The sequence below is a fragment of the Nematostella vectensis genome, chromosome 9 (genome assembly GCF_932526225.1).
Source record: "Nematostella vectensis chromosome 9, jaNemVect1.1, whole genome shotgun sequence".
In the NCBI taxonomy this organism is placed as follows: Eukaryota; Metazoa; Cnidaria; class Anthozoa; order Actiniaria; family Edwardsiidae; genus Nematostella; species Nematostella vectensis.
The window spans coordinates 4172473-4193737 of NC_064042.1; the positions used below are offsets into that span (position 1 = coordinate 4172473).

Below are 21265 nucleotides of genomic sequence, written 5' to 3' on the forward strand. Positions count from 1 at the left end.
ATCTAGTAGATCTTACAACTCCCAAGCAGCAACTGGTTATTCAGGTTACCAGTTTTTTGAGGCTCGTTATCATTTGATCGTTTGGTGGGTATTTGGCGTTTGTAAGCCGGAAACTTCCATTTCTTGTCTGCTCCGAGGTCGCTGCAACTATAAAACACGAAAACGTTTAGAGGGTCTTGCAATTTAAAAATTATGCTAATGCTTTCGGTAGAGCGCGTGACACAACAGAAAAGGTTGAAACGGTTAAGCGCCCCAGTACTTACCCACAGTGAATGTATGCCGAGATCCAGGGAAACCTTCCGCGTGACATGTCACCTCAGCTTCGTCTACACTTGTCAATTCAACTTCGTAAGTGACTTTTCTTCCAGTCCTGCTGGTCAAATGTGATTGTAACTTTTTGCTGCTTGTCACACATTCCATGTCAGGGGGAGGGGTCTTGTTTGTTTCTATGGTGATACTGACAGCTGGTGACTTTATGCACTTGAGTGGATACCTCTCCATGTCGGCATCTGTCAACATGAAACGCATAGGATATTAAATGTGACTTAAATGGCTCTCTAGGAGGGGGGTTAGAGGGTGATTAGTGATTGACATTACATCGACCCCTCGGCATTAGACCCAAAGAGTCAGGCATCCCATAAACCTACAAATCCCCCTCCCCCTCCACCCTTATCACATCCATATTTCTCTTGTCCCAGCTTATTTATTGCCTTACTATCAAAAAGCTCAAAGACAGCCACTTTACAGCCACTTACAATAAACCGCTATGTCCGTTGATGCTGAGCCACAGCCGTCAATCACAGTACAGTTATAAACTCCCCCTTGATCCCTGCTTATTGAGGGGAACGCGAGTGTTGGTCCCTTCACTTGAAGGACGCCATCTTTGACCCAGTTGATATTTGACGGATCAACAGCACTAGCGCTGCACGTCATCTGCACGTACGACCCCTCGCTAGTTGTGATGGTACGCGCAGGCGCAATGGATACGGACGAGTGGAATTCTGGGTATGAAATAAAGAATGATGTCAAAATAAGGAATTCACTCGCATGTGATAAATATTCACTGAATATTTTAATATTGGCTCTAAAACCAGCTGTAATACTTGTATTGAGCATACCCCGATAGAACATTGATCATTATTGGTACCATGTACCCACTAATCTTTACAGTCAAGATTGTATTTTCACTTCCACGAAGAATCCATAATCTTTATCGTTTTAAAATATAACTTTGGGGGCTGTTTCATTGTTTGGTTTGATTGACTATACATGCTATTCCCCAAACGATACAGGATTTTGAGTTCTGGGCTTTCATAAGACTACGAAATCGACTGTAACAAGAGAACGACGCTCCAGGTTCGTTTTCCATCATGAACAATCACTTCGATACGCTGCATTTCCGATTTTTATCAATTTATAAGAAGAAGAAAGGATGTACCTTGCACAATTGTTCTAGCAGTGGTATTTTGTCCAGCTCCAACAGTGTTGCTTGGGATACAAGTAAACAGCTGCTCGCCCAGGGTGTCAAGTAAAATGTCTTTAAAGACTCCGTCCATTCTACTTGACAAGTGACGGCTGTTTAGATACAGCGAGTACTGGTTCACCTGCGGATGCCCTGTCGCCGAACAGTTGACAGAAATAGTGGAGCTACGGCAGTATGAGCTCGCCAGTGGAGAAAGACGTGTGTTTTCAGGTTTGTCTAAAGAAAAAAAAATTGAATGGGATCATTATATAATTTATGAAGCAAAAAATAATATGAGCACCCTTTACATTCTATTAACAAAACCAATCATCTTACAAATGACAATAATTGTCGTTGTCTGTGTATCAGCCGAACATCGCAAAGCCTCGGTCGATACACCAAAGCCTCAGTTTGATATTTTCCGTCATGACCTCACTCTCGGTTAGTAAGTAGCTATGATTGGACATTATTGGGATCATCAAGTTAACCATGAGAACATATTTTCGAAAACACGTTCTCAATCCACCACTTTATTTTTTAAATTTCAAAACCTATGCGTTGAGAGAATAACGAAATTAGGCATTGTCCTGTAAATAATGTTACTGACCAACATGAGGAGAACTTGGATGTTAACACTAATGTCAAGAGATTAACTTACATTTGACTGCGAGTGTCGCATTTCTGGTGTGGTTCCGTCCATATCCGTCAGTAGCCACACACGTGTAGACTCCTGACATGTCGCGGTGCACCATGGGAATGGTGTAGGACGGTCCGTGTGCTACGGTGCGCCCCTGAGGGCTGATCCATGTGAAGGTTGGTGGAGGAGTACCATCAGCTGAACACGTCAGGTTCACTTGGTCACGCTCGGTCACGGTAGGACTCGGTGGGGAAATTTCAACGCTGCTGGGAGTGACTAGGAGGAACAAACCATAAGTTAGTTTAGTGATCTGTACTAAAAGCAGGCATGGTTAGATAGACTAATATTTGTTCACAAATTGTTGTGTCTAGACACAAGATGTTGTTGCCAACAGCGCTCTCTTTAAAGCGCACACAAGTAAATGTGCATCACAACCTACATTAAAATTGTTCAATGTTGGCCGTCTTACCTAGAATTTAAAGACTGTATTGATAACAATGAAAATTTTATTTACAATATTGCACAACAAAATAAACGGTTAATACAGTGACCACCGTTCTTGGAATGCCAGATACGATAATACACGGCACAAATTTAAAATGTATGGCGGCCAAATGAAACATACAGCCCGTTATTTGGTTTATATTTGGAGTAACCATCGCTAAGGAATATCCTTCCCCCCCCCCCCCCCCCATTGTAGAAATCGTTGTTCCTTGTTATGATACAGATCTATGAGAGAGAAGAAGGCAAAAAACGAGGGAACGATTTACATATTACAAGGATCTAAAGAAGTTAGTCACATTCAGTTTGATATTTTTACCCAAAAGGCATTCACAGTACATTCAGACAAACAGCAACTTGTCTCGATCTCGAGCTTACAAATAAAAAGTCTATACTTACAATCAACAATAATAAATGAGGTGTTCAACGTTGTTCCACACGAACTTGACACATTACAAGTGTAGTTCCCTTCGTCTTGTACTGCGACATTCGATATCGTGAGGGTTTTTCCCGAGGCATTGAAAATATTGTCTTTGTACCAGCTGATTTGTAACGGTACCGGTCCTGTACCGTCACATGTCAAAGTAACACTTGACCCTTTGACCATTCTACCATTGGGCGGGATGTCGACGGACACTACAGGAAGTACCTCTGATGCGTTTACGATCACAGTTTTGTTTAGTCCTTCACCAATTTCATTAGTAGGTACACACGTGAATACATGTTCTCCTGAAGTGTTTAGCTTGATGTTACTTAATACACCATTGGTGTTAGTCTTGATCGCCTGATTTCCCAAGTAGAGAGAGTACTTATTCGGCTTTGGTACGCCGTCAACAGTACAGTTAAATGATATTTTCGATCCGCATTGACGAGACGCATCTCCACCAAGTATGGTCAGGGAAGTGTTCACAGGTTTGTCTAAGAGATAAAAAAAAAAAGGTAAGCCAGCGATTTTTTTTTTTTTTTTTTGCGCAGAGCCATTATCAATAACTTTTTACATCATGTATTCTAGGGTATGTAATGCATGAGAAACTATAGCTTTAGCACAACGCTGCAATAGATTGAAACCTCGCAAAATTGTCGCCACTACTATTCTTACATCTCACTACGAGTGTCGCATTTCTGGTGTGGTTCCGCCCACATCCGTCAGTAGCCAGACACGTGTAGACCCCTGACATGTCGCGGTGCACCATGGGAATATTGTAGGACGGTCCGTGTGCCACGGTGTGCCCCTGAGGGCCGATCCATGTGAAGGTTGGTGGAGGAGTACCATCAGCTGAACACGTCAGGTTCACTGGGTCACGCTCCGTCACGGTAGGACTCGGTGGGGAAATTTCAACGCTGCTGGGAGTGACTAGGAGGAACAAACCATAAGTTAGTTTAGTGATCTGTTCTAAAAGCAGGCATGGTTAGATAGACTAATATTTGTTCACAAATTGTTGTGTCTAGACACAAGATGTTGTTGCCAACAGCGCTCTCTTTAAAGCGCACACAAATAAATGTGCATCACAACCTACATTAAAATTGTTCAATGTTGGCCGTCTTACCTAGAATTTAAAGACTGTATTGATAACAATGAAAACGGGGAGACGGGTTTCAGTGATCTTGTCATGGAAAGATTACAAGTTGTCTAGCAGAAGTTATAAGAAAAAAAGCTTTTTGGGGCACATTGAAGATTGTGTTTTTCGGGGCATGGTTTACCTACCTATGTTTAGCAGCTGACTTGCCGAACAAACCCTTTAAATTGTTTGTTGGTTTTTCACAATGTTCTGCATCGAAAAAAACCCTGTAATATCTTCTACAGCAACTTTATGGCGCTGAGAATGCTTTTGCAGGTTCTGCTTAACCCTTAGAGGCTTGTTGGTACTACCTCTCTCGGCCAAAACATGTCCGTTGAGGAAGGATTATATGGGTAAAGTTATTATAATTCATACGTTTTAACATTAAGCACTCTGTCTGGTTGTGTAAACTAACAATAACATTAGCGACTCGATCACACCCCGAGCCAACCCTGTTCTACAGATATAATAAAATGCGTACCTGGAACGATGATGTGAACAAGTGCTTCTGGCCCTTTGCCGATAGTGTTGTAAGGAACGCAAGAAAAATTGTTCCATCCAGGAGTGCCGAGGAAGACAAGAAAAACTCCACTTCGATTAGCCTTATGCTGTTCACCATTCAGCAGAAGGGAATAAGTGATAACTGAAGGCTTGCCTTCAGCGTAACAGTTTAGCAGGATAATGTCTCCAACGCAAGCGATTATACTAGTATTATTCGATTTGTTGATTTGGAGAGTTGTGTTCTCTGGAATGTCTGTAGACAAAAGTAAATATAAATTCAACAATAGAAAATCGCATAGTAATCGCAATAAAATAAATAAAAAATACAGTGCTAGTAGTGCGGTGAGACAAGGAACGACACTTTACCTTATCACAGAAAGCTTTAGTGCATCAAGATGTCCACGAAAATCAGCTGGTCCTCTATAAGTTTGCTACATTTTTTTGTGTTCAAATCCATATAAATAGACGGTGGAGAGAGCTTACACTGATAATTACGTTATCACGCCGTCGAGTTTTTTTTTTATTATTTTACATTATTTTATTTGCAGTAGACTTGATTTACAGTGTATTTGCATTCGTCGACAAATGTTATTAACAAACTAATTAACGACAATCACATAGGGTACGGGGCACAATACTTGAAATGCCAGATGCACAATAGCCAACACATATAATAAGGATATGGGTTACATATGACAGCCAGCGACCATCCTTTGGGACCCAGGACAGTGCCGGATGCAGGGGGAGTTCGAAGTAAAATTGTAGAAGAAATGTATTGGAGCCATAAACACAAGTTTACCTCTCACCAGAATATGTTTGTATTTATATCTACAGTATGCCCCAGCCCTTAGAGACGATGCCTTTCCCTCTCGCTAAGTCCCCTGCAAGCTTTACGAGGGATAGGGAGAAGTCAGAGAAAATGTGTTTTTGTGATAATTTCAATCTCGAAATGTTCGATTGGCATCCATACCCAGTGACAGGGAAGCACATCCCCGACGCACGAAAGGTCGTCAAGCGTTTCTGTTTAAGAAATAAACGGTCTGTACTCACAATCAACGCCAATAAACGAGGTGTTCAACGCCGTTCCACATGAACTTGACACATTACAAGTGTAGTTCCCTTCGTCTTGTACTGTGACTTTCGATATGGTGAGGGTTTTCCCAGGGGCCTTGAAAATATTGTCTTTGTACCAGCTGATTTGTAACGGTACCGGCCCTTTAGCGTCACACTTGTAAGTAACATTTGACCCTTTAATCATTCTACCATTGGGCGGGATGTCGACGGACACTACAGGAAGTACCTCTGATGCGTTTACGATCACAGTTTTGTTTAGTCCTTCATCAATTTCATTAGTAGGTACACACGTGAACACATGTTCTCCTGAAGTGTTCAGCTGGATGTTACTAAATTCACCATTGGTGTCCGTCTTCATCGCCTGATTCCCCAAGTAAAGAGAGTACTTATTTGGTTTTGGAACGCCGTCAGCAGTACAGTTAAATGATATTTTTGATCCACACTGAGCAGATGCGTTTCCACCCAGTATGGTCAAAGAGGTATTGTCAGGCTTGTCTAAGAAATAATCAAAAGAAAAGGTAATAAATGAGCAAGGCAAATAGTAGGCTGAAACAAAATTTTTTCAAACATCAGCAGACTGCCTTGCATTTTTGCAAATACTCTTTGAGCAGGTGTCAAACTGATGTACAGGGAACATCACATCAGAGGAAATAATAAAAAAGACTACTATTCTTACATCTTACTGCTAGTGTCGCATCCCTGGTGTGATTCCGTCCACACCCATCAGTAGCGACGCACGTGTATAGCCCTGACATGTCGCGGTGCACCATGGGAATGGAGTAGGACGGTCCGTGTGCTACGGTGTGCCCCTGAGGGCTGATCCATGTGAAGGTTGGTGGAGGAGTACCATCAGCTGAACACGTCAGGTTCACTTGGTCACGCTCGGTCACGGTAGGACTCGGTGGGGTTATATTAACGCTGCTGGGTGGAACTGGAGGTAAAAAAACGTATAAAACATTTTACTCGCATTGTCGAAGCAAATTTGTTTATGAAACAGATCGAAACCATAGAGAGTCTGGGAGTCATGTTCTTGGTGGTTAACTGTCACTGCCCTTGTCCACTTATCTGTAGAAAAAATAGTGTGAATTTTTAATGAAATATAAACATCTTATGCATATATGCATTGCGTGACGTAAGAACGTGATGCATTGTTAGTTAAAAAGAAAACTGTGTGCAATAAAAGCCATTGCTAAAGTAAGAAAGAACATTTGTCCGCCCTTTCGCGAGTTTTGAGTTTAACATCAGTTCCGTTATTTAACTTCCCTGCTAGCACAGGCCTCTTTTCTCTGTATTTCGCTGGGCTGGAGTTCACTAACGCAAGCACATCTCGAACACAGGAATCATAAAATTACAAAACCATACAAAACCAGGTGTTTTAATATTTTTTAATATTATCAGGAAACATCGCCAAAGTTGACAAAGTTGCGAACACCCCCCCCCCCCCCCCCACCCTCCCTCCCTCCCTGGGTACGGGCGTGCTTTGAAGAAGAGTATCGTAGCTGCCGCCCTTTTTTCTTTGAGGCCACACGACTGTAGTTACTGGTTTCCAAATCCTTCTTGGCCGATCTAGTCCTTCAGTATACACCACATCACACATGATATGAAACCGAAATTACTGGTGGATCATCGTTGAAGCAGACTGATGTCCTGTACTGCAACTGCTAGTGCTGCTAGCTTCATCAGGTTAATCATGATGTAGATTTTGAAAACACAATCCTCTTATTAACTCCTGAAATTCCAGTTCGGTCTTTTCTATCAGTTAAAGTAGAAATCAGCACACCAGCTCTAGAAATTGGAAAGTAAAAACTTTTCGCATGGAAGTTAAAGTACCGCGGCCATCCGTAACGTTGGCATGTTCACAACAACACACAACAATTTCAATGGCACATTACGCCTTTCTGGTCGTTTAAAGCTTCTATCTAAAATTATAAAAATTGATGACCTCTTAGTTGGCTCACGGGGGTTTACCTTTGATCTAGCATACGGTTGATGTAGCGAGTTGTCGTTTTTGCTTTGCGCCCCGTAATTTATCGATATTATAATTACTTACTACTAGTAAACCAAATCTCGGGGCAAGTTGTCGTTTTTGCTATGCGCCCCGTAATTTATCGGTATTATAATTACTTACTACTAGTAAACCAAATCTCGGGGCGAGTTGTCATATTTGCTTTACGCCCCGTAATTTCTTGGTACTAGTAAACCAAATCTCGGGGCGAGTTGTCGTTTTTGCATTACGTCCCGTCATTTATCGGTATTATAATTACTTAGTACTAATAAACCAAATCTCGGGGCGTGTTGTCGTTTTTGCTTTACGCCCCGTAATTTATCGGTATTATAATTCATTATTACTAGTAAACCAAATCTCGGGGAGAGTTGTCATATTTGCTTTACGCCCCGTAATTTCTTGGTACTTGTAAACCAAATCTCGGGGCGAGTTGTCGTTTTTGCTTTACGCCCCGTCATTTATCGGTATTATAATTACTTACTACTAGTAAACCAAATCTCGGGGCGAGTTGTCGTTTTTGCTTTACGCCCCGTAATTTATCGGTATTATAATTACTTACTACTAGTAAACCAAATCTCGGGGCGAGTTGTCGTTTTTGCTTTACGCCCCGTAATTTATCGGTATTATAATTACTTACTACTAGTAAACCAAATCTCGGGGCGAGTTGTCGTTTTTGCTTTACGCCCCGTCATTTATCGGTATTATAATTACTTACTACTAGTAAACCAAATCTCGGGGCGAGTTGTCGTTTTTGCTTTACGCCCCGTAATTTATAGGTATTATAATTATTCATTACTAGTAAACCAAATCTCGGGGCGTGTTGTCGTTTTTGCTTTACGCCCCGTAATTTATAGGTATTATAATTATTTATTACTAGTAAACCAAATCTCGGGGCGTGTTGTCGTTTTTGCTTTACGCCCCGTAATTTATAGGTATTATGAGTATTTATTACTAGTAAACCAAATCTCGGGGCGTGTTGTCGTTTTTGCTTTACGCCCCGTAATTTCATTTAATAGTATAGTTATTATTATACTAGTAAACCAAATGTCGGGGCGAGTTGTCAGATTGCTTTCTCGCCCCGAAATTTTGTTTACTAGTTTCTTTTTTCTATAAAATTTTAAAATTCTATAAAATTTCAAAATAATACCACTAAACTTTCTCGCCCCCAATTTCATTCACTAGTATTAGTAAGTTAATTTGCTAACTTAGCTAATATATGAATTCCCCGGTAAAACCATGCAAGCTCGTAATGGTTTAATAATTTTTTTAAATCCAGGTGGAAATATGTGCTCAGAGTTCACTATGATTAAGTAAAATAACAGTTTTAGCTATGCTGTGAGTCTCGGCTTTTAACTTTGCTTACGACTGGGTGTTCCAAAAATGTGAAATTTAGTGGGTTAGAACTTTTCTTATATGATTCATTCTCTTTGAAATATCGCCAAAATCTGATTCTTTTAAGACTTCTTAGAAAATTGATTTGCTAACATGAGATAAGTTGGCCCTTATACTTTATTTTCATGATATTTTTTAGTTTAAAAAGTATAACAGGCGAGCATAATATCTAATGTTATAAATGTAAACTTCGCAAAACATCGCCTTCGTCAAAGCGTGGGCTGTTGTCATGACAAATGGCAGAAAATGGCGTCGCATGGAATCGAGGACGCCGGACAGTGGCTTATGCAAATTAGCATCTGTTCCGTAGACTGTAATTGCAAAACGCTATGATCCTCCATAGAAGAATTTAACTGCGAAATTTGCAAATGTGTTTTATCGCTTCAGATTGAATTTAATTTTGATCGATATTTTATTAAATTATGGCATTTTGAAGCGAATGCACACCCCATATCACGCCAAAAATACAAGGTTTGTATGGGAAATCTATACTTGCGGTGGATTTTGGTCCAATCGACCCATTCTTTTCCAGTCATTTCTTAAACTCTGAACTGGCTTATTTTAGTATCCCAGAAATTTTAGTATCCAAGATCACAGCGGTTTACGAGCATACGGAGCCAATTCACTATAATAACAACTATACGTGTATTTCTTGATAATCAATAATCCATTTATATCAATCATCGATAATATTGCATATACCTCCCCCAAATGGATTTGAAAGCGCATATTCTTTTAGCCAAAGCAGTGCCCTTTAATTGTTCTTAAAAAAACGATAGGGTCGCTCCTTCCCTCTCACTATGCTACAGCACTGCAAACGAACATTAAACAAAATATGAAACAACCCTAAACCGCCCTAAACAAGTTGAGCTCATCATTACCCTGCACTTTGAGAATAGTGTCTGTCGCAGGCTGCCGGTGAGGTAGTTCTTTGAAGTCATACGGCACTGTATTTGTTTGGTTCCGAATCCATCCTCGCTGTTGTTTACCTTCAGTGTAAACACCACATCATACACAGGAGATGAACCCGAGTACGATGCCGACATTACTCGATCACTGAACGCTAATGTCTTTCCTGAAGCCGAAGAATACATCTGACTTAATGGTCCACCCGGAACAGGCTGCTGCCAGATATTCACAGCTCCAAATTCTTCCCCCGAGTTCAGAGTCACTCTCCATGTCAGCGTGGCATTCTCGCCATCGTTGAAGCAGACGGGCGTGCTGTACTGCCACTGCCAAGTAGCAGATTCAGATGCGTCTGTTGGATAAAATAGTGCAAAAATCGTAAATGAATCATTCTTCTTAAATATATGACCCCAAAAAGCTAAAACAAGGTCCAAGACACCGAGTTACTTGCTCAATTCGTTGTCGATAAGAGTCAATATGAAACATTTGGTTCATACCTACCTACAAAGTGTATGAAGGGAATCCAAAATAATATAAACATAAACATCTAAATGCTCATTAACATTCTATTACAAAAATATTATATAAAAACGAAACAAATTTGTGAATAATAATGACTGATAGTGTCGTTTTGTGCTGCAATTTCCGAATTATTTACGTGCAGAAGGAGGCAGTCACAAAGATAGTTCATCAAGTTCTTGGGAGTCCTGTGATTTCGCATGAAATGTCGTGAAGCATTATGGGGTGGTAATTAGGGCCGTGGAAGCGACACGGAAGTATATACATGAACAGCAGAAAGACCTAGATATAAGAACGGCAGACAAATAACACCAACATCACCATGTCCGGAGTCATTACTAAATAGTATAAAGGATGCTTATGTCAATTTTATTATTTTGGGTCTTTTTTGTGTTGTAGGTATGTAAGCTTACTTAACTTACTTACGGGTGGTACTTTATACTCTGTGTCAAGGTTTAACTCGCCATCCTTCCTCACAATCAGAGCAACAAATATTAAACTATTCCAAGGTACATTGTTCCTTTTTTCTCTAAACCATTTTTAGTAGAATAATTGATACACGTTTTCTGTACCTTTTTATCCAACAGACGCATCTGAATCTGCTACTTGGCAGTGGCAGTACATCACGTCCGTCCCCATGCAGAAATTTGAGTATGTAAAGGGGATGTAAAAGGTATGTTGTTCGATACCATTTACCTACCATATACTTCCTAAAAACATACCCTCTACATACCAACTTGGAAGGCATGTAATGGGTATGTAATACATATGAAAATTGGACATAGTAAAATATACCTTTTACATAACCAAAAGCGACCTTGATATTGAAGACCTTGGAGTTATGTAAAAGGTAAGTGTTAGGTATGTAAATTGTGTGTAGACGGTATGTAATGAGATATCATTTACATACCAAATATTTGCTGAAAACATACCTGTTACATACCAATTTAGGTGGTATGTAATTGGCATGTAATACCTATCAAAATTGGACATTGTAAAATATACATTTTACATAACCAAAAGCGACCTTGATTTGAAGATTTATAGTTATGTAAATGGTAAGTATTAGGTATGTAGATGGCAAGTAAAATATATATAGTGGGAACCATTTACATATCAAAAACTTGCTAAAAACATACCGGTTACATACCAAAATGCTACTGTTAAATGGAAATTTACATACCCATTACATACCTAAAATGTACCTTATGGGCACATAGCTCAAGGCTACCTTAAAAGGGCATGGTATAGAATTTACATAGCCATTACATACCCAAAATGTACCTTGAACATACCACAAATGCTACCGTTAAATGGAAATTATTATACCCATTACATACCTAAAATATACCTTGTACATGCCACAAACATAGCTCAAGGCTACCTTAAGAAGGCATGGTATAGAATTTACATAGCCATTACATACCCAAAATGTACCTTCACAAATAATACCGTTAAATGGAAATTTACATACCCATTACATACCTAAAATGTACCTTGGACATGCCACAAACATAGCTCAAGGCTACCTTAAAATGGCATCGTGCCAATTTTACGTACAATACATTATCTAAATGTGTCCCATAGCTAAAGGGATAACTTGTAATAAGCGACTGAGCCAAGCAGCTAGTCTTTCCTTGTTTGTAAGCATATCAATAAAACGCCCCTGCAACATGGTATCTATGCCTCTACATGTCACACGCAAAATTTAAACCCAAAGAACGTTGTATAACACACTTTATGCGCAAAGTAAAACTAAATTGTTGCTTAAAGATCAATAAGATTACCTGGAACTGCTAAGCTGCAAAGGTAAAGTTACTAACCTGGAAATCACTGGAAATGTTTAATTGATTCCTAGATCGGCACATAATCTCGATTCACAAAAAATGACTTTTTTGATTACTAGTTCGAATTGTTTATTATCAAATATAAATTTTAAAAAATGGTAAAAACTATGCCAAAGTTTTCAATCAAGCAAAGACTCATCTGCATCGTAGTCATCATCATCATCATCAGGAAGACTAGGCAGACTTGGCAGATCATCTTCACAAGCTGACTTCCGTGCTGCTCTCCTCAAGTTTTTTATACTTAGGTTCATGGCACTTGTGATGCCTTTTTTACACCCGTCTGGGAGGTTCTGCCTCGACGCATATGCTATTAATGTAACAAAAAATCACTTCGCATTACGTTTGTTATTATCGTCATTAATTGAGTTATTCAATATACCAAATATTCGCGGTACCATAACTTCACCTGATGCGAAAACAATTTAATGTGGGAAAATCAAAACTTAGCTTTTCTCACCTTTAATAGTGGTTATAATTTGCTGGTTAAGCAAATTTCCCACCTCCCCCTGCTCAGAGATTTTTCCCTCGCGCCTTTCTTCTTCTGAAAAAAACGCCTTTAAAAGGCGTGTAGCCAGCGAGGACTTGGTGTGTGCGGTTTTGCACAATGCAAGTGCTGTCCTCGAAAGGAAGACACCACTGCCCGCAACTAATTCAACTAACTGCAAATAATGAAAGAAAAAAAAAACGTTCAGTACCCAAAATAACATATAGTTCATAAAACGACGTCAATAATACTTGAGTTATTTTTTTAAATATCGTATCAAGTACTCGCGATAGGACAAGCTCTTGCTTTCACGGGCAATTGGAAATAGTTAGTTGTCATTTGAACAAAGTCGGCGGCTACTGAGTGATCTGATTAGTAAATTATCATTGTCAAGCGCTGGAAAGTCCCGGCTGTTGCGAATCGGGACTTCCCGAATTAACAAGCGAGGACCACTCATAGCCACTGACTTCGTTTGAATGGCAGCTAAGTATTTCAAGTCGCCCAAGAAAATCTATCTGTGACCTGATGCCCGTAAGGTTGGATTACACCTCACACTCATTTTTATTTAAACTTTTTTAAACTAAAGACTTATGTTCAAGGCTGACTAATAAACCCTGCACTGTTCTCAAATTCCTGTATCCATCCTTATTATTACCTTTCTCGTTGCCGCTTCTGCCTCACTCATCACGCCTACCCGCCCATCATTTACTTGTACATTTGGTACTCGAAGCTCATTTCCTAAAATCAATGACAATTATAAAATGATCTCTATATCATCAGAAAACAAACTAGAAGAGGATGGCGTAAACGAGGAAAATGATCTCTATATCATCAGAAAACAAACTAGAAGAGGATGACGTAAACGTAAAAAATAATTTTTCAACTAAAAGGACAGAGAGGAAAGATGCAAGATAACTATTTTTTAGCTCAATATTTTGCATATAAGCTCCCTTTTTGTCGGAGAACAAAATATCAAAATTAAAAATGTAACTTACGCTATGTCTTGAAAGATATTTCAAAGGCTATCTGTGAAAAAGCCCAACAAAATACGAAATGGCGCCCGTTTTGACCCATTAAATTGAAAATATTTACCTTGGATACCATCTGATCTGCTCAGTCTCCTGAATCGCGCTTCCAAAGCCCCATATTTTTCCTTCAGCTCACTAAGCTCATCTCTCGTGGAAACACACATAGGATTTGGGCAAAGTGGCCTTTTTTTTGGTTCTTTCTGCGCATCTGAAATAGAAAAAAAAATTAATAGAGCGGAAACCCTCAAGTAGAACCTGAATAAAAGACATCTGATTTTGGAGTCTATACTGAACTGTTCTTTTTACAGCAATTCTACCCTGAAAATGGGGATAATAATTTTTGATATAAATATGAAATAGAAAATTGAAATAATGACAAAAATACTTACGCTGCGTATGTGCTGGCTTGTCTCTTGTGACTCCCTGTTGGTTAATTAAAGAGAGACTTCAAACTTGCGAATCTATACTAGTGTATTTTTATGCGTTTCAGAACCGTTTAATTGAAATTGACAAACCTTGAGTGACGATGTTGATAAATCGCGGGAGGCCGACTTCTTTGAAAATAGAAATGCGGTTGAAAAAATTTTATAGAGGTATAGAATTAAGATCCTGAACTTCTCATTCAAATTGCGTACCAACCTGGACTATTTGCTCTGACTGATTCAGCTCGCACCCTGTGATAAACGGATGAAACGTAAATAGCTAATCATCATGAATGATCATAGACTTGAGAATACAAATTGAAGTATTCCTTACCCGCTCTTTGTGTTGATCTCTCGTTGATAGCAACAATCGAGATGTCCTATATGTACATAAACAAACATTGTCTATTATGATTTTCTATGATTTCATAAATTTGAGGATATCTCGATTCTCAGTGCTGAGAATTCTTGCTCGCAAAGTTCAGTGTACTTTCTCGCAATTCTTTACTAGTCGTGCTCGAGGAACGGGATCCTCTCGAGCATGACAGTTCTTTCGATTGATCTGTTTTTCTTGGGTGTTTGAAGATAGTTATGAGGGAAGGAGGGGTGGTATAGAGTATATTTCTCACATTCACAAGCTCCATTTCTTTGAAAATGTTTGAAAATCTAACCTCAAGTGTCTCAGCAATTTGGTCGCAACTTTCCACAGTTCCGGTCACAGTTGTCGCAGGGGGGGTGTTTTTTGATGATTTTTTTGATGACTTTTTCTTCTTAACTGGAGCATTACTATCTGTTGAGGATTTATTGTTATTATGAATTTCACCAATCATGTACTTCAGTGGTTCTGCCGCTTAAATTTTCCCAAGTACTCTATTTTTTTACTATACTATTATTGTCATACTATGCAAGTAGTGACGTACCCGAAGAAGCTTTGTCACTGGTCCTTTTTTTAGTTTTTTTCTTCTCTTCCTCATTGACATTCTTGCCTATAACCATAAATTAAAATAAAGGTAATAAATAACACTTTATGACCCATTGTTTAAGGACCGGAGGAAATTGTTTCATTTCAGTTGTTTTCATACTTTTCCCAAGAATATCCCGAAGTTCGCTCCGAACTAAACATTCATTGCGAAACTAGCTTTTTTTGTGTGTTTCGAATTGAGTTTGTGAACTTCATCGTGATTAAAGTTCGTAATTACCACATCTCATCGCTTTTTTTTTATTTCAAAAGGCTTAAAAGTATTCGGGTGGACATGATTCAAGCAAAAATCATCTAACTTGTGCTGGAAAATGCTCCCGCCGTGGTAGCCCCTTGGTCCCGTGGCCTTGTGGTGCGGGGAAATCAGAGCCCCATCGACTTGACCCTTATACTGGGCCAGTGAATAGAGCGCGGGCAGCACGGATGTCATAATTCTTGTTTTATGGACGTTTTGACAAAAGAGAGACTGAGCAGTCAAATGATTCGGATTTTAGTCCCTCAGCTATAGATTCAAGATTAATAGATTAGAATTTTAAGTCATAAAGGTTATTTACGCCGCTTTTATAATGAGCCGATACTTTGCAAAATCTCGATAAACCAATATTATTCGGTCCATCTCTTGTCTGCTTGTCACCTAGACTATTATCAATCAAACCGCGAATGTAGAATAGCTTTTAATATATTTCACGGCAACAATTTGGAGCGGCTAAAGAGAGGCGTATGTAATTGGCCTCTGCAGACGGAACAAAATACAACGGAACTACTTTTTGATTCCTAATAACAGACCGATCAAAAAGAGAACCATATCCTTTTATTTGATATATGTTTGACATCCTAAAACGCTCTTTTAGATGATTCAACCTTGAAGGCATTTCCGGCATGTTTGTTCTTATCATGTTCTTATCATTGACAGTGCCGGAAACAGATTCTACCTGGGGAACTCCATGTTACGAAATGCAAACAGTACTTAATTACCTTTGATTAAAAGCATTATTCATAAAGTGCTTTTCATGACGGTAAATATAAAAGTCTCTCAGGACTACAAAAGACGAAAAAAAAAAATAAATCACGCAACATTAAAGCTTTTGTTTACCCACCTCCGGTTGTTGCCATTTCTCGGGTTGTTGCCGTTTCTCGAGCCACATCTATTTCTGTGAAACCGATAAAATCACTGAAAATATTTATATTAAACGCCACGACTCATTACATAAACGCAAACATGAGTAAACAAAGATAAGTCAAATACCAATATCTTCAGCAACAAAATCGCCTCCCAAAGTTTTTGGTTTTGGGCGTCGCTTCCCACCATCTAAAGTCGCCTTCCGTTGTTCTTCAAACGGGTCTATGTACTCGTGCTTCCTTATACTATTCAAGAAAGCTTTACTATCTGTAAGTGCAAAAACAGCATTTAAAAAAGCTTTGTTATCTGAAAGTATAACAGCAATGTGTTCTTGTTTTGTATTAACTTTTAACCAAGGAGTACAACTCATGCCAATCTAATCGTCTCAAGCAATAAAATACAGTATTTCATACAACTATATTATACTACTCGATTAAAATCAATCAAGGAGCGCCAAGTCTCGCCTCTGTCGCAACTGTGGAATTTAGTGATAACAGCTAAGCACCACATGGTGATTTTTTTAGGTGATTCTGAAAATAATTATAAGGGGCAAACAAGCATAAAACCGAGGCCAATGTCTGTAAAATCCGAATTGTATGGTTGTTAACTCTTATATTCCAAATTCACACTCGGGTGATCAGCGCCGAGTTCTTCGGGCAGACCAGAATTTCAAGTTTAACTGTCATTTATCGCGTTCGTTGAGGGTTAGATATGTTCGATTGCAAATCATTAATACGTCCAGGCAATTTTAATGCAACATGTATAATGGGAAGTTATTATTAAGAGACTTACCATGAAGTTTTAAAACTTTGGCGCGGGCCATTTCTTGCTTGGGATCCCACACAGCATTGTAGGTTGAACCCTCGATTACTCCCTCCGGTATATCCTCGGTACATATATTTTTCGTATATATCACCTTCCAACACTCGGGCTCTGGATCGCCTATCCATTTAACCAATGCAAATGCTGGAAAACGAGATGCCATTTGTAGTTGAAAATGTCGGTCGGGTGATCGACTATTTAAAAGTTCGAGTAGGAAAAACGGATGCGACAAAGGCTAGTTATTAACCAGATCGTGCTCGAAATAGACGTGACCATCACAAAATAAAACAAAACTGACCAATCAGGTCGAAACTGCCAAGATTGATTGATACCGTAGGCCAGAGATAATGGCCTGAACAAACAACTGAAAACTAGACGGAATTACTTTCATGTTACAGGCAAAAACAACATGGATGGTCGAAAGAATAGAAAAAAGCAAGGACGGTACTGTCAGTATTATAACACAATTACTTCGCCATCCAAGATCCCCAGGACAACCCGAACAAAAAGCAAGTTTGCAGATTCTCATCCTAACGAAAATGATAACTTATTGGATTTAGAAACAGAAGATAAGATAGACGATACTCTCGCGGGAACTTCTAGTTTAACGACGGAGGATATAATAGCCGAATACCCTGATGACGTCCTATCCGAAAGCGAAGATAATTTTGTAGCTGATTGTACTGCATGCGAGACCACTTGTAATTCCGACACTGTTCACACTAGCAGAAATTTTGAAAACCGAGCGGAGATATATGAATATTTGGATAACGAAGACTGGGAGAAACTTGCAGACGTCGTTTTTGACTCGGAAACTGAAATTAACAATGAACATGGAAGTAAAGACGAGAACGAAGAACAAGAAGACTTTATTGAGCTGGATGACTCTTCAATTGAAAGTGACGGGGCAGATTTAGACCTGATGACTGCACAAGAGCAGGATCCGCCAATTTATTCTGGTAGTTTGCTAACAGTGACCATGCATCTAGCAGCTATAATGACATTTGCGATGGCAGAGAGCCTTACTGCTTCCGCGATTTCCCATCTGTTAATACTTATCTCCCTTCACTGCCCGGTACCTAATAGATGCATGAAAACACTTCACACACTCTGGAATCACCTAGGCTCCATGAGTGCCCCCATAGAGTGGCACTATTTTTGTACAAGGTGCAATCGATACTTGGGAAAAACTAAGCCAATCGCAACGCAAAATTGCGTGCACTGCAAAAAGAGCTTCGCCCCTGGAAAAAGTAAGACATGGGATACGTTTATAGTATTTCCAATTATCACACAGCTGTCATGCATGCTTAAAGACAGTTCGTTTGTAGAAGCTCTTACGTCCTACCGATTCCACCACGAGGAAGACAAAAGAAGGCGGAACTGCCCAGAAAACATCGAGGATATAATTGACGGCGAAAATTATCAATTATTTTTTAAAGAACATGGTTTTTTGAGAAATCCAAACAATTTTGCTATTCAGCTAAACACGGACGGTGTGGCATTGTTTAAAAGCTCCAGCTATGCTATATGGCCGGTTTACATGGTTATATGTGATTTGCCTCCGCGTATGAGGTATTCAAGAAAGTATCGCCTTTTTGCAGGCCTTTGGTTCGGGAACACGAAACCTCTCTTTTCAGTTTTTCTGCATCCTTTTAAGGACATGTTTCAAACACTTTATAATGACGGATTTACCTTAAATCTAAATGGTTCTGATATAACTTGGCGAGCTATTGTAATAAGCACTACAATGGATGCTCCTGCAAAATGCCTCTTCATGTGTATGAAGCAATTTAATGGTGAATGTGGTTGCCCATATTGCAAGGCAAAAGGGCAAAACGTAAGGACAGAGAAAAAAGGCAACTGTCGCATTTTCCCTTACGTTAAAATGCCAGACCGGAAAGAATTATCTCCATTAAGAACACACAGCGAGTTTTTGAGAGATGCAAAGAGCGCTGCGCAGTCTCCGAGTAAAGCTACTACTGTAGATGGCGTGAAAGGTATAAGCATGGCATTTGGATTTCCAGGTTTTAATATTGTCAAAGGAATGGCAATTGATTATATGCACGCTGTTTTGTTAGGAGTAATGAAACAATTACTGTGCTACTGGTTCGACAAGAAACACAAGAAATGTTCTTGGTATTGTGGAAATAGCGTCAAAGCATGTGACGAACGGCGTGAGAGGATAAAACCGCCAAACTACGTCAGCAGGATACCAAGAAGTGTTGAGGAACGGTCGCATTACAAAGCGTCTGAGTTACGAACCTGGCTACTTTATTATTCCTTGCCTGTAATGCAGGGTATTTTGCCAAATGAACACTATCAGCACTTAATGCTTTTTGTGTGTGGTGTTTATATGTTGCTTAAAGAGTCAATTTCTCCAATGGAGATAAACAAGGCTAATCAGCTATTGGAACATTTTTGTCTTCGAGCTCAAGGACTCTACGATGACAGATTTATGACTTTTAATCTTCATCAGCTTTTACATCTTGCTGATTCTGTTAGATTCAACGGCCCTCTTTTCAGTAATTCTTGTTTTTTCTACGAGGACTTAAATGGAGACTTAAGAAGCCTCTTTCATGGTTCACAAAATGTTGAGGGCCAAATTGTTAGAGCTGTTTCCATTTTACAACATTTACCAGAAATGATTGAAAATGTGACGGATTTAAACGTAAAACACTTTTGTCAGTCATTAACTCAAAAACGAAGGGTTGGGCATGTGAGCGAGGAAATTGATGAGAATCTAAAGCTTCAGGTACTGGGATCTCTTAAACCTGATATCATCAGCGCTCTCCAGGAAGTTGAACAACTACAAATAATTGCTGGAAATGTGGCAATATTCGACATAATCTACAAATGTTTTTACCGATTAAAACGTGGCGATAACATTATCCACAGTGCAGGATACACCCGAGTAACAAAACGAAATTCGACTGTTGTACAGTTTACAAAGCCTGATGATGATGAGATGGCTTATGGGTCCGTCCTCTATTTTGTCAAGTACAAAAAGCCCTGCCGAAGCTCTACCTGCGAGGTGGTTTGCCAGTGTACTGAGCATGGTTATGTAGCTATGATAGAGGAATATGAAATACTGCACTCTAAACACTTATCCAGCTCAGACTTGAGAGGACCAAAAGCAGAAGTCAGGCATCTGATTCCCATGAACAGGAAACCGTTAGGCATTGTTTGCGTACCTGTTCATACACTAATTCAGACATGTTTTTTTATTGACACTGGTAATGACAATTGTTTTTTTCTTGGGATACCTCCCAATAGGATTGAGCGAGAATGAGAAATTTTTTTTCCCGCAAAGACAATATAGAGTGAGAATCACAATGTAAATTTACCTTATATAATTAATCCTAATTCCAAACTGCACCCAAAATTAAATATCATTAGAAATATACCGTATTACTTATCACTGGTACTTTTCATAATTGTTTTTACAGATTTTTTATGTAGTTAATTAATTATTTATTTATAAATAATTTTTTTGTGATTTCAAGAATAATGACCCATTACCATTAATATTATTTTTATTATTAGTTCATACAATGGGTATGTGAATAGGTTAAAGTATTTTTGAATACGAAATTAATAGAAGAGCCCTGAATGAAGGTATGCTTTTTTGAAAGTATAGGTATGTAAAGGCATGCATTTTTTCAATACCAAATACAGCAATGAGATTGGTGTGTTTTTGGTATGTTAGAATGGGTATGTAAATAGTATGTATTTTCACATACCAAATACATAGATGGCCTAATACTGCCATTTTTTTGGGTATAAAAGTATAGGTATGTGAAAGATATGTTTTTTTACATACCAAATACATAGATCAACGGCAAATGTTTGGGATGAAAGAATGGGTATATATTAGGTATGTATTTTTACATACCAAATACATAGATATGGATTAAAGAGAGCGGTATGTTTTTGGTATGTAAGAATGGATATGTAATTGATATGTATTTTTACATACCAAATACACAGACGTCTAAAAGAGAAGGGGT

The 21265-nt window shown here is 39.0% G+C and overlaps 3 protein-coding genes and 1 long non-coding RNA gene across 6 annotated transcripts in view; all 4 read right to left on the bottom strand.

Annotated features, from left to right (window-relative positions):
• The window catches only part of LOC116621537, a 53270-nt gene that overhangs the window by 17487 nt on the left and 14518 nt on the right, over positions 1–21265 (bottom strand). The gene's annotated exons all lie outside the window — the stretch shown is intronic.
• LOC125572533 lies at positions 868–1838 on the bottom strand. The gene is made up of 3 exons (XR_007313882.1): positions 1799–1838; positions 1439–1699; positions 868–1001 (listed from the first exon to the last, which is right to left on the bottom strand). It is a non-coding gene; the product is annotated as an uncharacterized LOC125572533 (long non-coding RNA).
• Positions 3572–10682, bottom strand: LOC125572531 (hemicentin-1-like). Its single transcript, XM_048733131.1, has 7 exons — positions 10539–10682; positions 10013–10389; positions 6411–6665; positions 5711–6229; positions 4641–4913; positions 3742–3954; positions 3572–3696 (listed from the first exon to the last, which is right to left on the bottom strand). Coding segments are annotated over exons 3-7 (1101 nt in total). The 5' UTR covers positions 6505–6665; positions 10013–10389; positions 10539–10682; the 3' UTR covers positions 3572–3694.
• LOC116606962 lies at positions 12277–17678 on the bottom strand. Of its 3 annotated transcripts, XM_048733128.1 has the most exons (13): positions 17229–17675; positions 16563–16703; positions 16414–16467; positions 15258–15323; positions 15009–15127; positions 14672–14717; positions 14555–14589; positions 14431–14469; positions 14305–14338; positions 13980–14123; positions 13543–13625; positions 12861–13062; positions 12277–12710 (listed from the first exon to the last, which is right to left on the bottom strand). In XM_048733128.1, exons 1-13 carry the CDS (start codon positions 17419–17421, stop codon positions 12523–12525), a joined length of 1344 nt encoding a protein of 447 aa, XP_048589085.1. In that variant the 5' UTR covers positions 17422–17675; the 3' UTR covers positions 12277–12522. The 3 variants fall into 3 exon arrangements, with proteins under 3 accessions (XP_048589085.1, XP_048589087.1, XP_048589086.1); XM_048733130.1 differs by lacking the exon at positions 17229–17675 and having other exon boundaries at positions 16410–16467; XM_048733129.1 differs by lacking the exons at positions 16414–16467; positions 16563–16703 and having other exon boundaries at positions 17229–17678.